Below are 15243 nucleotides of genomic sequence, written 5' to 3' on the forward strand. Positions count from 1 at the left end.
CAGATATCATCCATAGAAGATCCACTGAAAAAAGCTTGTGATGAAGCCACTGCTCTCGTGGATTGAGCTCTAATTCCTAAGGGGCGAAGTGAGTCCGAGCACCTAATAGGCTAAAGATATAGCCTCCACCAACCAGTGGTGCATGCGTTGCTTTGTGACAGCATGGCCTCTATTTTTATGTCCAAAACAGACAAACAGCTGGTCAGACTTACACCTGAAGCTGTTCGATCAACATACTGTAAGTCTTCAGCTCTCTGACAGGGCAAAGAGGGACATAATTAGGCCTCGGTCGCAGCAATACCTTCACAAACCCTGGTGCAGTGGGTAGAGCCTGTAAAACCCCAACTCTCTTGAGGGAGGATAAAGCCAAAAGAAGAACTATCTTTAAAATCAGGATTTTTTTCCAATTACAGTATCCAAGGGCTCGAACGGATGTCCTGATAGACCTTGCAACACAATGGATAAATCCCATGAAGGAACTTGCGCAGGGCAGAAATGCCTTAGCTGTTGCGAACTCTGAATGAAGTGAGAGACCAGCAGATGACGGCCCACTGAAGTACCATCTATATATACGTGATTAGCTGAAATGGCTGCCATGTAAACTTTAAGAGTAGCTGGTGTGACTCCATCAGAAAAACTGTCTTGAAGAAACTCCATTACTGAAGCCTGGATACATATTACAAATTCCACACCAGGCAGTAAATAGTTTCCATTTGAAAGCACATAAGCATCTCATAGAAACTGCCCTAGAATTCATTATCGTCTCTGTGGTTTCAACTGAAAGACCGGGACATATTAACTTACTCCGCTCAGAGGCTACACCCACAGCTTCCATAGATCTGGCCTTGGTTGCCGAATCATCCCTCGTGATTGCGATAGTAAATCCTGTCTGAGGGAAATCTCCCACGGAGAGCCCATTAGCAGATTGACCAGATCCGCAAACCACGGCAGTGTGGGCCACCACGAAGCCACCAACAGCAGCTGCTCCACTCTGTCCAGCCGTATTCTGATTAGCACTGCTGGAATTAGTTGAATTGGAGGAAAAGCATATAAGCTGGTTCTTGGCCAATCGTGTCCAAGCCTAGGAGTGATGGAAGGCATAGGGAGAACCACAGTGGCCAATGCATAGTCATGCTTGACGCGAATAAGTCCACTTCCGCCTCTCCAAACACTTGCCTTACATGGCCAAAGAGACCAAAGTGACCTAGAAGAATATTATTTGCCAGCCTAAACAGGGGGCGAGAGTGTAATCCACCTTGATGATTCAGATACAAGACAACCGCTATGCTGTCTGACCTGTTTAACACTTGACGGCCAAACAGCAGTCTCAATAAATATTGGAGCGCTAGAAAAACCAATAGCGATTCCAACCTGTTATATGCCAGCCGTGTTGTGTCACCGTCTAGACTCCGTGAGCTGGACATCCTTGAAACAGCTCCCAAACCCGTCAAACGTCTGTCATGACAGTCTCGTGGCAAAAACAAATCCCCAACAGAAACTAGTTCAAAGGAATTTGGTGAACATCCAATGTTTTATTGACACAACACACCTCTGTGTCATTAAAATCGTCCGATGCAAAACAAAGGGGTGAAATCCTCTGCTTTTTTTTTCGTCCACCACTGAAATGGGCACATTGTGAAGTGAGCCCATATGGATTACAGAAGATGCTGCCGCCATTAGACCCAGAAGTCTGAGACACAAACTCACCGTCACTGCGCGACCTGCTTGGAAGTGGCACAGGCATGATGTGAAAGACTGAACGCACGGGAGGGACAATCTTGCCGACATCACGCGAGAGTCCAAGTCTATTCACAAAAAGGTTATCCGCTGAGAGGGGATTAAACACTCTTCTGGAAATTTGTACATAAACTCAGGCTGTTTAGATGATTCAGCACAAAATCCTGATTAGAGTGTGTTTGAGTCTGCGATTGTGCTAACACCAGCCAATCATCCAGGTTATTTAATACATGAATGCCCTGGAGCTGCATTGGGGCCTGAACTGGGTCCATGCATTTCGTAATGTTCGAAGAGCCATGGCTAAGCCAAGGGGAAGAACACAGTATTGATACACTTTGCCCTCCAAAGTGAATCTGAGGAACTTCCTGTGTCTCTTGATGATCTGAATATGAAAATATGCATCCTTCAGATAGATTGTGACAAACCAATTGTTTAGTTAAATCTGAGACAGAATAGACTTTACCATCAACATCTTGATTTTGCTCATCCTGAGTGCAAGATTTAAACGTAAATCCAATATGTTTTTTTTTTTTACCAAAAAGTGGCTGTAAAAACCTGACTCCATCTGAGAGTGGTGTACTTTTATAGCCCCTTTTTCCAGCAGAGATGACATCTCCTGCCGCAGCACTGCAATTTCCTTTGTTTTAACAACTGTGGGAAGATTTCCAAGGCAAAGAGGCGGGCTTTTTCAAAACTGAATGGTGTATCCGTGACGAATTGTGCATAACACCCATATTGAAAATGCCGGGCAAGCCCTGCCCTGCAGCCTGGAAAACGTTAGTGGTTTCAGAGCATCCTGTGGCTGCAGCTTTCCCACATGCATAGCAAATAGCTCGATCCAGTGATGCTTGATCCAGTGATGCTCAAGGAGCCTTTTGCTGCGAGACAGTCAATGTTAGAGCTTGGGGACTGCAGTAAGAGGGTTGGATGTGCTTTAGTGGTCCAACAGCGCTCTCTAGTGGAGGGCACAGTCCCTGACGAACAGCAGAAGTATTAGGAATTGCTGTTAGGGGATTGAGGACGAGAGGCTTTTGCCGTCTGATTCAGGATTTCTGTAATGTCGGCAAGATTAGCCAAGGTGGCGCTTGACCGTTAACATCCCAATCATAGAACGGTTCACTGCTCAGGCAGTGTGTTTGGTAGCACTTAGTGCCAAATCTGTTGCCCGCTGAAGATCTTTTACAGCCTCGGCTTGTGATACCTTTTTCGTAATGAACTGCCATAAAGTGGTGTAAAATTTTTGGAGAGATTAGACGCGACTCAAGCCTTCCAGAGGGGGTGAGACGTTACTCTGAGTTCAAAGCCGCGGTTGGCAAACATCGTTTAAGTGAAGAGGAAAAAACTTTAGTGAATACTGTCCTCATAGTCCAAGCCACACACATCGCCCCAAACCACCGCCTCGTGTGGCGCCTTTGGCAACCGCAGAATCGTTATGGTTGGGGTTAGACGCGAGGGCAACCTAGAGAAAATTTACCCTCCCGAGCGCAGAACTTTAGCCTCAGGCTATCATATAGAGGACAGGGCTGCTAAACGGACCTCTCATGAGTGCCTCCCTGTGTTAAACCTGTTATACGGCTCCTTACCTTTCGTTTGACTCATCACATCTGTGAAGAGGAGTTGAACACTGCTCGAATAATTGTTGCTGAGAATGCAAGATGCTTTCCTAAGGCACAGATAATTCACTTTCCTGAAGGAAATGAAATCTGAGCGAAATAGCACGTGGCACTCAATTATACTATGTGTACGCCAAGCGCTATTTGGCCAATAAAATTGGCGGGATGTTATATGGATTCATACATTCGTCAAACCGAAAGGTGTTCCCATACGGTGACGCCACCGCAGCATCGAATTGACCTATGAAAGGGACCTCTACGATATGGCTTGTGAAAAGTAAACACTTGACGTTTTGTTTTGCCTAATTTTAATAAAGTGATAAAGACTTGAGTAAAAGCCTGTCATACTTTATTATTGATATATAAAAAATATTTGTAACATTGACAAACAGGTCCACTGAAGTGCCTTGAAATGCGCAGTGTTATTCTTTATGGTGTGTGTGTGCGGCGGCTGCCTAATCATTTTCACAAATTTATACATTTATACATAAATATATAACATGGAAAATGTTATATAAAATATGAAAAGAACATTATTATGTTACTAGTTAAACCATGGTAAAAACAACATTTTGCTATTTGTAGTAAAACTTGTTTTTTGCTACAGCCTCTTTAATTTCTTCAACAAAAACATGTGGACATTAGGCTACAACCCTTACCAAAATGAACCATGGTTTTATCGTAGTAAAACTGCTTAATTTTATTTTGTGGGATTTCTGAATGCTTGAGAATATAAATCAATCAGACAACTGTATTAATAAAATCATACCCAAAGGTAATTGTCTAGAGATACAACTGTAATTTATAAATAATACAATTTAATTAATATTGATTTATTTACTTTTATATTTTATAAAAGTTCTAATTTGAGGCCTTACATGAATTAAGATAAAATTGATAACTGAGTACATAAAAAAAAAAATAAAGATATTGTGTGGCATATATTTCCGAATTTATTTTAAAATGTAATATTTCAATTGATAAAATGGCAATTATATTGGCAAGCTTTCACAAGGCAAGAAACAAACACAAATTAAGACGTTAACTGTCTGTGCTGAAAGCAAACGTGCGTGAATGGATCAGAACTTCCATAATGTGATTTGATTCTCTATGTGTCATGTAGATGATTAGGTAACTAGAAAACCGAACAGCCACAGTGACACCATACTGCAATGGAATTAAAAGAAAGAATAATCTGAACAAAACTTAATTTAGAACTTATTACTTTTACAGCAATGTCAAACACTTGTCAGTTTTCAGTTGTGCCTCTAATGTGGCATAAAAATGTGGAAAAATCTTCTTTAAAAAATTATAACAAAAATAGTAAACAAAAACAAAAACAAAAAATAGTGGGAAAAAAGTTTCTACATAGAAAGAAAACAAAATAGTGTTGACTATTATGTGAGCAATTGTCCCTTTATCCTGTGTCCCCTTCATGGGTGCAATGTTGTGCGACAAAGACAGGCTGTTCTTTAAATCCCCTGTAAGCCACAGTGTCAAATACTGACCTTTACAATACAGAGAAGTTCATGTGTGCTTGGTCTCTAACAACATATGGTTTTCATCTAACAATACTCAGATCCTTTGATATTCATATGCCTCTCTGTGGATTAATAGATTGGTATTCTTTTAATTCAATTTATTCTGATTAGTTGCACTGTAAACTGTTGCTATACCTGCTGTTTTTTGCTATCTAGTAGTTATTCATTCTTAGTGATTACACTATAAAGGTACGACTTTTAAAACTTACAGAAAGTGAGTTGTTTTAAATGGATTTTGTAAGGATATTTAGATCAATGATTGGTGTATTTGGTATGCTTTGAGAATTCATGTGAATGAAACGAGAAATCACAAGTTCTTTGGCAAAATGCTATTTCCAAGGAATTAATGCGTGATACTAGAATGGAAGGCAGCATTAAAGTAAATATAGTAGTCATTTTTCTTAATATTTTCAATAACATGCCAAAAAGGAATAGAGTTTGTATTTTACAAATGTGTTGCCATGAAGAACGATTTACGTGATTTACCATTGTGTCATTCCAAACCCATATTTCATTCAAAGTTTGAATATGCATGCGTTGTTCTTTTGTGTATAGTTACATAAGCAAACTAGTCCATATTCACAGTTCTCAAACCATATGCAAAAGCTTTAGAGGTGAACAGACTGAAATCAAAGTTTTTCAGTAATCTTAAGTAGCTTTGGATAAAAGAGCCTGCTAAATGAATAAATGAGTCTTTGTCAATGGTTTGTGAACTTGATCTACCAATTCAAAAAAACTAAAGACTCAATGAATATAACCACCTCTATCATATGCCTCGAAATCATGTACTGTTTTGTCTTTTTTTTTTTCATAAATTATAAAAAAAATATATATTTTGGAAGGCCTATGTTGTGCTCAACAAGGCTGCATTTATTTGATGAAAAATAGCAATTTTGTGCAATATCATTACAATTGAAAATACCTGTTTTTTATTTTAATATATTTTAAAACATAATTTTTCCTGTGATTGCAAAACTGATTTTTTTTTTTTTAGCATCATTAATTTTCAGTTTCACATGATCCTTCAGAAATCATTCTAATATGCTGCTTTGGTGCTTAAGTAACATTTTTTAAAATTATCATCAATGTTGAAAAAAGGTTATTTCATTGCTGAACTCTTTAATGTCACTATCTGATAAAATTTCCTCAGTTTGATTCTAGACTTGTCTCGCCATGTTCTGAATGTAGCTGTCTCTGAATAAAACACACATTTTTGTGAAGGGAAGCTTCTGTTTAAAGACACATGGTTTCTCATATGGCCTGTATCTCAAGCGTGATCAACACAGCTTTCGTTCCTCAGATCATCATCAAATATAAAAGTCCTGTGCGTGAAGAACCTCTCCAAACTGATTTGCACAGATATCTTTTCCTGTTTTAACATCTCTTAGCGTGGCCTCACATGTGTCTGTAAATTCCAATTCATTTGTACATCACAAACATGTTTCATAGACATTAAATATATGGCCATCCATCCAGGCTCTGCAATGCTGGGATAGGCTTCAGTAATCTTTGACCCTTCAGTAATCATAGTTGACTCTTGCCTTAATGTATCCTATGCTGTTTTTGTTAACTAAAACTAAACATAAATACAACTGAAATAAAAGATAAATTTGATTAAAAACTTAAATAAATCAATAAATAAGTACAAGTTGTACTAAATTACAAAAACTAAAACTGAAAAATAAATTAAAAGCTAAAAAAACACAAAAACTTAACCTAAAAGTAAAATAAAAATGTAAAATATAAAAATACAAGCTAATTTTAAAATATTCATAAACACTATAGCAGCATATAAATCATCCTAAAATAACACACGCTTCATTGTGTGTGCACTCAAGAGCTAATTTTAGTTCAAAGAATTATCTTTCGCTAAATGTTTATAAAAGAGTTTATGTAGCTGTTTAATTAATTTGACATAATCTTGCAATATGGAGAGTAACAGCTTTTCTACATCACATAATGTATATCAACCCAAAAAACACATGCTTGTACCTAAGGTTTTTTCAGCAATTAGTTAGAAACTCTTTCTCTGTTCATGCACATGGGTCATAGACAGTCCACAAAGCCTGAGGGGCAAGCACCTTGTTCGCCTGGTCTCTACGGTAACATGGCTTATTTGATCTACAGTACTTGCATGGATGCTGTGATTCATGCCATGCTCCGATATCCTGATCTTGTCATTCACTGGTGACGTCAGGCCTGTTAACAGCAGAACAGCAGAACTGTCCAATGTCCAAGCAGGTTACATTAAGCAGAGCGTGCAGAAGGTGATGGCAATTCTGGCTTTTTAGTGAGCCAGGTCCTTCGGTTTAGCCCCGCTATATATTTTGGCTCCCAAATGGTGCTTCATGTCTAATTAATTAATTAATTAATTTTTAGAAATGGTCTGACCTGTGACTGGTGTATGTGTTACACATATCACTTAAACTGTAACATTTCCTGGTGTAAAGACCTGGTGCAAAAACAATAATAAAAAAAAAAAAAACATCAAACATTACTACACATTATCATTTTGTATTTTATTTATATTGAACTATCCTAAACCCATCCAAGGGCAAACATTCACACAAAGCAGCATCTAAAAGTCCTGAAACCGATGGCTCATCTCTTGAATTCCATTGTGATGTTTTTCCAAGGAGAAAATTATAATTTAGGTCCGTCAGCCAGCTTTCCATATCACATCTTAAAGGCCAGCTGTACCCGAACCTTCACCATCATCACAAGAAAAGAAATAAATAAATAAAAAATAAAACACAGTGACGCAATATAGTGATGCAATGGAGCTGCTGAGTTATTTTTGTACATTGCACAATGAAATAATCTCCTTTTGGATAAGATCTTGGATCCTGTGTACTTTCTGAGCAAAAGTGTTTGAGTACTGGAACACTGGAACCAGCAATTACATAATTCCAAAACATTAATGTCAATCATTCATTGTTCATACATTTAATAATTCATTCATTACTTTTTTCATTTTGCATGAAATAAAGTCTATCTGCATACAATCATAACATAACCCACTGTAAACTATCCCAATTTATCAGTCCACTCCTGACTTTCAGATGATTGAATTTCAAGCAAAAATCCCAAGAATACTGACCTTTTTGGGAAAATGAGCTTTGTCACAGGAATCAGTCTTGGATATGCTGCTATGAGGAATGACCCTAATGTTAAAATTTTCAGTCATATGATTTCAATAAATAAGAAAAAAAATACAACTTTAAAAACCTCTATAAATGATCTCATAACTTTGATCAGGTTTTGCCAACATCATGGGATGAAAATGTGCCCACAAGGCAACCTGAGAAAGTATGACTTAATAAACATTTAAAATAATGATTTAATGTAATATTAATATGCAAAAAAATATTGTGTTATGGTTAGACTTTTAATAAGGGGATATACAATGTCCTAAAATCTGTACACACAGTAAACATCAGTGTAAAGTCAAGTAAAATGTGTAATTGTGTGCACTTTTCAAATTAATAGAACTCTTTGCCTATTACATTTATTTCACAACAACAAAAACAGAACTAACAACAAAGACACTATCAAATCCAATTTTTATTGTCATTATTACTAGGCTATTACATAAAACTTTCAAGGAATTTGACGTGTCTGACACAGCTTATGGGGGTCTAGCTTATGTGTGAGCACGTGAAGTCATATGCTCATAATTCTGACGCTCATTTGTGTCTTTACATTCAGACTAGCAAATCACGAATCAGTTTACGCCGTTTGCATGACTGCAACGCATTATTCAATTACACCCCATAAAAAGGGTGTGACGTGCAAAACACAATAGGGCGCGTGCTCACACTAAACACCGACGTGTTCAATTGGACAGTGATAGTGGAGGGCACCTATAAAAGCTACGCTGAGTTAGTGAGAGAGACGTACACTGCGACTGAATCTCAACTCGAGAGGCACTACAACGACCAATACCTGGAAACCGGTTGCAGTTCTGAAAGAATATAGCTACATCTGATTGCATTTACGACTTTGATTTTAAAAGATATAACAATATTTATAATTAAGTCTCTCTTAAATAGTTATTGAAACTGCATTCAATGGAATACCAAAAGGCGGCAGAATTAAACGGTTTGTGCAATGGCAAAATTGTCACAGAGTATCTCTGTCGTAACGGCTTTAGCGAGCTGACAGTCGATACGAAGAAAGTCGCTGTGCAGCACAAACACGAGACATCGCGGAAAGAGGCGGAGGACGAGTCGCGGTTACCTGCTCTGGAGGAGGCGTACTCAACCATCCTGCAAGGTCTGGGAGAGAACACGGACCGACAGGGGCTCCTCAAAACCCCGCTCCGTGCAGCAAAGGCCATGCAGTTTCTGACCAAAGGCTACCACGAGACCATCTACGGTGAGTTTTATTATTATTATTATTATTATTATGCAGAAAATAAGAACAATATCCAATTTAATGATATTTCGTTTCAATTATAGGGTTTTAAAACAACATTTTAGTTAGCAAGTTACAATTTAAAAGTTAACAAGTCAACAGAAATCACTTTCACCTTAGGTTACAGCAACAGTAGCCACTCTGACACATCCAGCTAGGATAGCTACTCTTCATTTCTCTTATATTACTTTTTTATACTCTGTTGTTTATTTCTTTATTTTGATTTTACACAACACAAATATACCACAGAAAGAAATATACTACTTCTATGCTTTCCTTAAAAAGTCTTACAGATAGCTGACTGAGTGTGTCACTAAAGACTAGTCACATAACAATTGTGTCGAGAGTGACTAGCAAAAATGACTGACAGATAAAGTAGACCCTCTGAAAGTCATTAGATTATTAGCACATTGGGTATATGAAAATGTTACATATGTTAATTCTGAAAGTTTTTGTTATTTTATAGCTTTTATTAGTTTTTCAGACCTGATTTTTAGTTTCCACTGAGAATTTTTAGACTTAAGTCTAAGTGTAGTTCGTAGCTCATCATCACTAAACTTAGGTTTTATAAATTGCATTTATGGGTATGAATATAGCTAAAATTATGATCACGTCATAGTGCTTATCAATGGATTATAATTTGGCAGTCATAATACCACAATTTTACCCAGTGGTGTGTCTGACAATTATTGAGTTGTTGTATAGAAATACTTACATCATTCTGGAATTGCTCAATTAGTCTGCAACAGATGCTGAAAGCATCAGCTTCAATAGCCTGATTGATGTAAAAGACTACTTAAAGTAATCGCATTTAAGTTGCTATGTATTTGGGTCTCTCCTGAGCTGACCTGATTTATGAGAGGGTTTTTAATGCAAGTTGTTTTTAAAGTTCTTTCATAAACCCTTCCATATGGAAATTGTGTTTTCCAGTAGCAAAAACCCCATCAAAGTTATGTTACATAGTAAACATATGTTTGTCATGTTCCACAGATATCCTTAATGATGCCATCTTTGATGAAGACCACGAGGAGCTAGTTATTGTGAAAGATATTGACATGTTTTCACTTTGCGAACATCATCTAGTACCGTTTTTTGGCAAGGTATGTCTTAGTGTCTGCTGATCATTTCAATGAAAGATGCTTTTAGTCACTCATGTTTCTTATGTTATACTTTTTATGTTATGCTTGATGTTGCACCTTTAAGTAAGGTGGTTTCGTAGGTTGTGAAGGGATCACTGATGCATGCATTTGTCTTGGACTGGGAGAGTGTTGAGTGCTAGGAGGTCAATAGGTCCATTTCAATGACATTATATTAATTAATCTGTAGGTTCACATAGGATATCTGCCAAGTAAAAAGGTTGTTGGCCTCAGTAAGCTTGCAAGGTGAGTATATAACTTGCAAACACACACACACACTCACAGAGACACGTTTAGTGCGCTAGTCTCAGACGGATGGTAAAGGGCCTTGTTCTCACATCAGAGTGGGTCCGAAAAAGAGACCGCATTAGTTACAAGTGGCTGAGTTCTTCTGTTATCACAACCCATTCACTTGAGGCTTACATCCAAAGCCTGGCACAGTACCCTGTCCCATCTGAAAAACGCCAGACTAGCTGACTTCTGGCGCTGAGGAAATCCCCCTCATGTCCTACCTCCACTGCGGGGTGGTGGTGGGAACCATTAACATTGCAATCCTCACAAAATATCATGTGCAGCCTGGTGCTTCCTTTGCCTGAGTAAAATAAACCAGACTACATTCATCAGCCCCATTGATGTCTTTTACTAATCTTATTACAGAATTGTTTAGAATATTTACCATTTGCACTATAGTTATATACATTTGAGAAACAATATTCTAAGATACATGTTTATGAGAAAGAGGGTCAGGGCAACACCATATACCATACATACTGAAAAACAGACAGGAATATTCTGCTAATATTTTCAACTTAGAGAAATAGCTACATATTAACTTGGCTTTCTGGAAAATGTTAAATTTTGCTGTAGTGTTTTAACATACTATGAATGTTTGTCCCTTTTTAGGATTGTTGAAATCTACAGTCGCAGACTTCAAGGTAACTATCTTATTATTATCTAGATATCAAAAGATTCAGCAAGAATGCATTAAATTGTAAAAAAGTGACATTTGTAATGTTAAAAAAAGATTTCTTTTTTTATATATATAAATTGTGTTCTTTTGAACTTTTTTTATTCCTAAAAAAATGTATTCCGGTTTCCACAAAGATATTAACAAGCCCAACTATTTTCAACATTGACTGATGTCAGCATATAAGACTGATTTTAGAAGGATAATGTGAAACTAAAGACTGGAGTAATGACTGCTTAAAGTTCTGCTTTGCCAACACATGAATAAATTACATTCTGCTATTTATTAAAATAGAAAAGTTATTTCAATTGTAATATTACACAACATTACTATTTTTACTATACTATATTTTTTAACCAAATAATGCATCCTTGCTTTGAGACTTTTTTTCAAAAGATTTAAAATCTTAACTACCCATAACTTTTTTTGGTAAAATCCAACATTACTTATATAGTAACATTATACTTATATAGTAACATTTATTTTCAGCATTAGCATCCCTCAGTCTCAATAGTCTTTACTGTTGAATCCATGCTCTTATTTCAATTATTTTGTTTCTTCAGTGTTTTACTGTTAATTTTGTTTATTGCAGTCCAAGAGCGCCTAACAAAGCAAATAGCAATGGCTATCTCTGAGGCCTTGCAGCCTGTCGGTGTGGCAGTTGTCATCGAGGCAGCGTAAGTGTTTGAAAAACGAAACAATCATTTGATTAGATTGCGAAATATTATTTAAAGTTATTAGACCTTATATTATTTAACAAAGTATGCAAACCCAAACCTGATACTATAATATTGTTTTTGTAGTCACATGTGTATGGTTATGCGTGGAGTGCAGAAGATGAACAGTCGTACTGTGACCAGTGCCATGCTGGGCGCGTTCAGAGAGGATCCAAAAGCTCGAGAAGAGTTCCTGGCCCTGACCAAAAGCGCACAGTGATTACACTTTCTTCCCTGCCCTGACTCCATCAGTGGGTTTACAGCCAAATCAGTCAATGGATATTCTCTACATTTGAAAAAAACCCTCTATGGTGCTAAGAGAATCACACTGAGCCAGAGCTGTAGATCTTTCCACCAGCTACTGAGAGTCAGCCTTCTGCTGACTCAGGGCTCTTCACTGTTTGCATATATGAAATGTGAATATTGAAGGATCAGTGTTACATGAACAACTAGGTTTGAGTAAAAGACCTTGAGAAACTAACACTGAATGGCCAAACATGCAAACAAACTAATAGAATTATGTGTAACTTCTATGATCTTCTGTTATTAACAATTAATAAATTAACACATTGCCTCAGATACTTGTCTAACAATATGACTTTTTTAAACTTGACGATACTAGAACTAATTTGTATATAACTTTTAAAATGTTTTTTTTTTGTCATATTCTGATATATTTACTTTTGTCATATACTCTGATATATCTGAATATTTAAGAAAATTATTAATCATTTATAATTCTATCAATGAAAGTTTTTTTTGTGTGACATTACTGTGTGGCATAATTTATATTTGGTTACAAATACACAACATTGCCATTAGGATATTGTCACTTTTTTTTTTACATAATATATGCAACTGAATTGTATAAGAAAACCAATGTCAACTTATGCCAAATCCAACAATAAAGCACCATTATGAAATACATTTCTCTCTGCTTTCTTTTGGAAATGACTGATTTCTGCTAAATGGTGTCACAATTTTATTTGTCAAGAAATATTTACAGATGTAAAAACAGTCTCTTCGGCGTAATAGGTGTCCCGGAAATTTCTTAACTGAACTGATATTAAGGAAATTATATTATACAGTATCTAAGTATTGCTATGTTGTGACTTCTCGCACTTAAAATGTGGCAAAATAAAATAAATGACACATACTGCAAGAGTATCCGCAAGTTCCTCTATACAAATCCTATTATGATACTATTATGTGGGTTCAAGAGACATGAAATCCAAAGCTATGCAATAACAAATGATCACTGAAGAAGGAAACAACAAGATCTCCAGAAAACATCTACAACAGTGTTGACAAAAAGAACCAGTGGCAGAATAATAAGAAGTGGAAACAGGCTATTACTGTACATTGAGCTCTTGGCTGTCTTATATTGGCATGTCACTGTCTATTTGTTTCATATTTACATTAGATTCTGTGATAGTGACATTGCCTAGGAAACAGTAGAGGAAATATCACTTCAAACAAGATATATTTCTTCTTTTTTTCATTGTGGGAAGAGGTAACATTTAAAAGTCTAAGTCTAAACTCTGGTAAGGTCCAATGGCTAAGTAAAAAAGGGCAATAAATTGCCATGAGGAGAACTTATTTTTATTAAATGGCTTAACCACTGTCATTATATTCGGTAGTATTAAAATGATCAATTATTTACTTAAAAAACCAAAAAAGGAGACCATTTACAAAACATGTTTCATTGTCCAAACAGTACAAGCCAATATATTGCTTGAAGGTTGCTAAGTGAGAGAAAAATACCACTGACATATTTTCATATAAATACAGTCATAAGCTAGTGCAGTCCTATCGCGCCACTTCGCCATAAAACACCGCAAATTTAACTCTTCTGTGAACTTAAATTATCATTCTCAACCCTTGGAAGTCAACACATTAATTCACAAACATCCTCTCCCAGCTAAAGACGGCTCTCCAGCAACAAACACGAAATCAAACTGAGGTCTGTTTGTAGTTCTTCGTATCAATAACCTTCTTCCCACACATGGCACAGATTCCTGCAAAAGTAGAAAAAGAGTAGTGGTGAGAACATATAGATGTGTGACAGAAACAAAAGAGCATCTAAGCATCTCTCACTATTGGTCTCACCTTTTTTGTAAGCACATCCCTGGCAGTAATGTGAACCAGACTGATGGACAGAGCTTTTGCATATCCTGCATGTGGCAAATCCAGATTTCCCATAAGGATCAAATCTGTCAAAATTGTATACATATGTTCATCACGTCATCATAACTCTTATATTTACCAGACTATGATGTTGAAGCATAAAACTCCAAGCGACAAACCTGGCTTTTTTTGAAGTCAGCATTTTATTTTCATTAAGCTTTCGACCACCACTCTCTGAAATTTAACAAGTTTTCAGGTCAGTATTCCGTTTTGACGAAGCATAAATACAGATATATAAGAGAGTAACAGATATAAAACATTACAGAAGCTTTAAAACAATTACCTGTCGTGTTTCTAGCCCCATCTTTCCAGGTATCTGGCGTGATGACTCGCCCCAGTTTCTTCTCGCCTGCGGAGGACACCAAAACATACGTAATTCACATAAGGCCGACAAATTTCATGTTTGGTTGTCGTCATATTGATGTTTACCAACGTCGAGTTAAAAATAAAAACTGAAAGAGACGTTCATATTAATAACACATTGTGTTGTTGTTTCTTTCGCTGGTCTTGCTAGCGAGCCAAAGCTACTGAATTATTGCACGAGCTCCAATAATAATGACGAAGAGACACTCGAGTAAAACAAATAATCCTTTGATATACATTATGATGTGCCAACTCACACTTCTCGCAAACCATCTTCAAATGTGTCAGATAATCGTAAATAGCACGTCTACGTAGTTCTCAAGTTGTTGTAAAAATGAAGCTAGAAACTCTGCTTAGTCTAGTGACGAATTCGAATTAGACAAGTTGTCAAAATAAAGGTCCCAACAAAATCACTCAATGTATAGTTGTATTTAGCGAAAAACAAACAAAATAATAATAATAATATGTGGAGTAACAGTGAATACTACTACTACTACTACTCATAATAATAATAAGGTTTAAATAGTTTTATTATTAGAATTTTTCATTAGGTTTTGTTTAGAATTA

General features: G+C 36.6%; 2 protein-coding genes across 3 annotated transcripts; one reads left to right on the forward strand and one right to left on the reverse strand.

Moving 5' to 3' along the window:
* Nucleotides 1–8773: 8773 nt before the first annotated feature.
* On the forward strand, nt 8774–13051 carry gch2 (GTP cyclohydrolase 2). The gene is made up of 6 exons (XM_052611456.1): nt 8774–9268; nt 10298–10407; nt 10634–10689; nt 11347–11378; nt 12003–12087; nt 12214–13051. Exons 1-6 carry the CDS (start codon nt 8962–8964, stop codon nt 12344–12346), a joined length of 723 nt encoding a protein of 240 aa, XP_052467416.1. The 5' UTR covers nt 8774–8961; the 3' UTR covers nt 12347–13051.
* A 44-nt stretch (nt 13052–13095) lies between these two features.
* cript (cysteine-rich PDZ-binding protein) lies at nt 13096–15057 on the reverse strand. 2 transcript variants are annotated; one of them, XM_052611457.1, is made up of 5 exons: nt 14934–15057; nt 14597–14662; nt 14433–14487; nt 14236–14339; nt 13096–14144 (listed from the first exon to the last, which is right to left on the reverse strand). In XM_052611457.1, the coding sequence occupies exons 1-5, from the start codon at nt 14947–14949 to the stop codon at nt 14080–14082; spliced, it is 306 nt and encodes a 101-aa protein (XP_052467417.1). In that variant the 5' UTR covers nt 14950–15057; the 3' UTR covers nt 13096–14079. The 2 variants fall into 2 exon arrangements, with proteins under 2 accessions (XP_052467417.1, XP_052467419.1); XM_052611459.1 differs by having other exon boundaries at nt 14062–14144; nt 14236–14300; nt 14393–14487.
* Between the last annotated feature and the right edge of the window lie 186 nt (nt 15058–15243).

Source organism: Carassius gibelio, chromosome A12 (assembly GCF_023724105.1).
Source record: "Carassius gibelio isolate Cgi1373 ecotype wild population from Czech Republic chromosome A12, carGib1.2-hapl.c, whole genome shotgun sequence".
NCBI lineage: Eukaryota > Metazoa > Chordata > Actinopteri > Cypriniformes > Cyprinidae > Carassius > Carassius gibelio.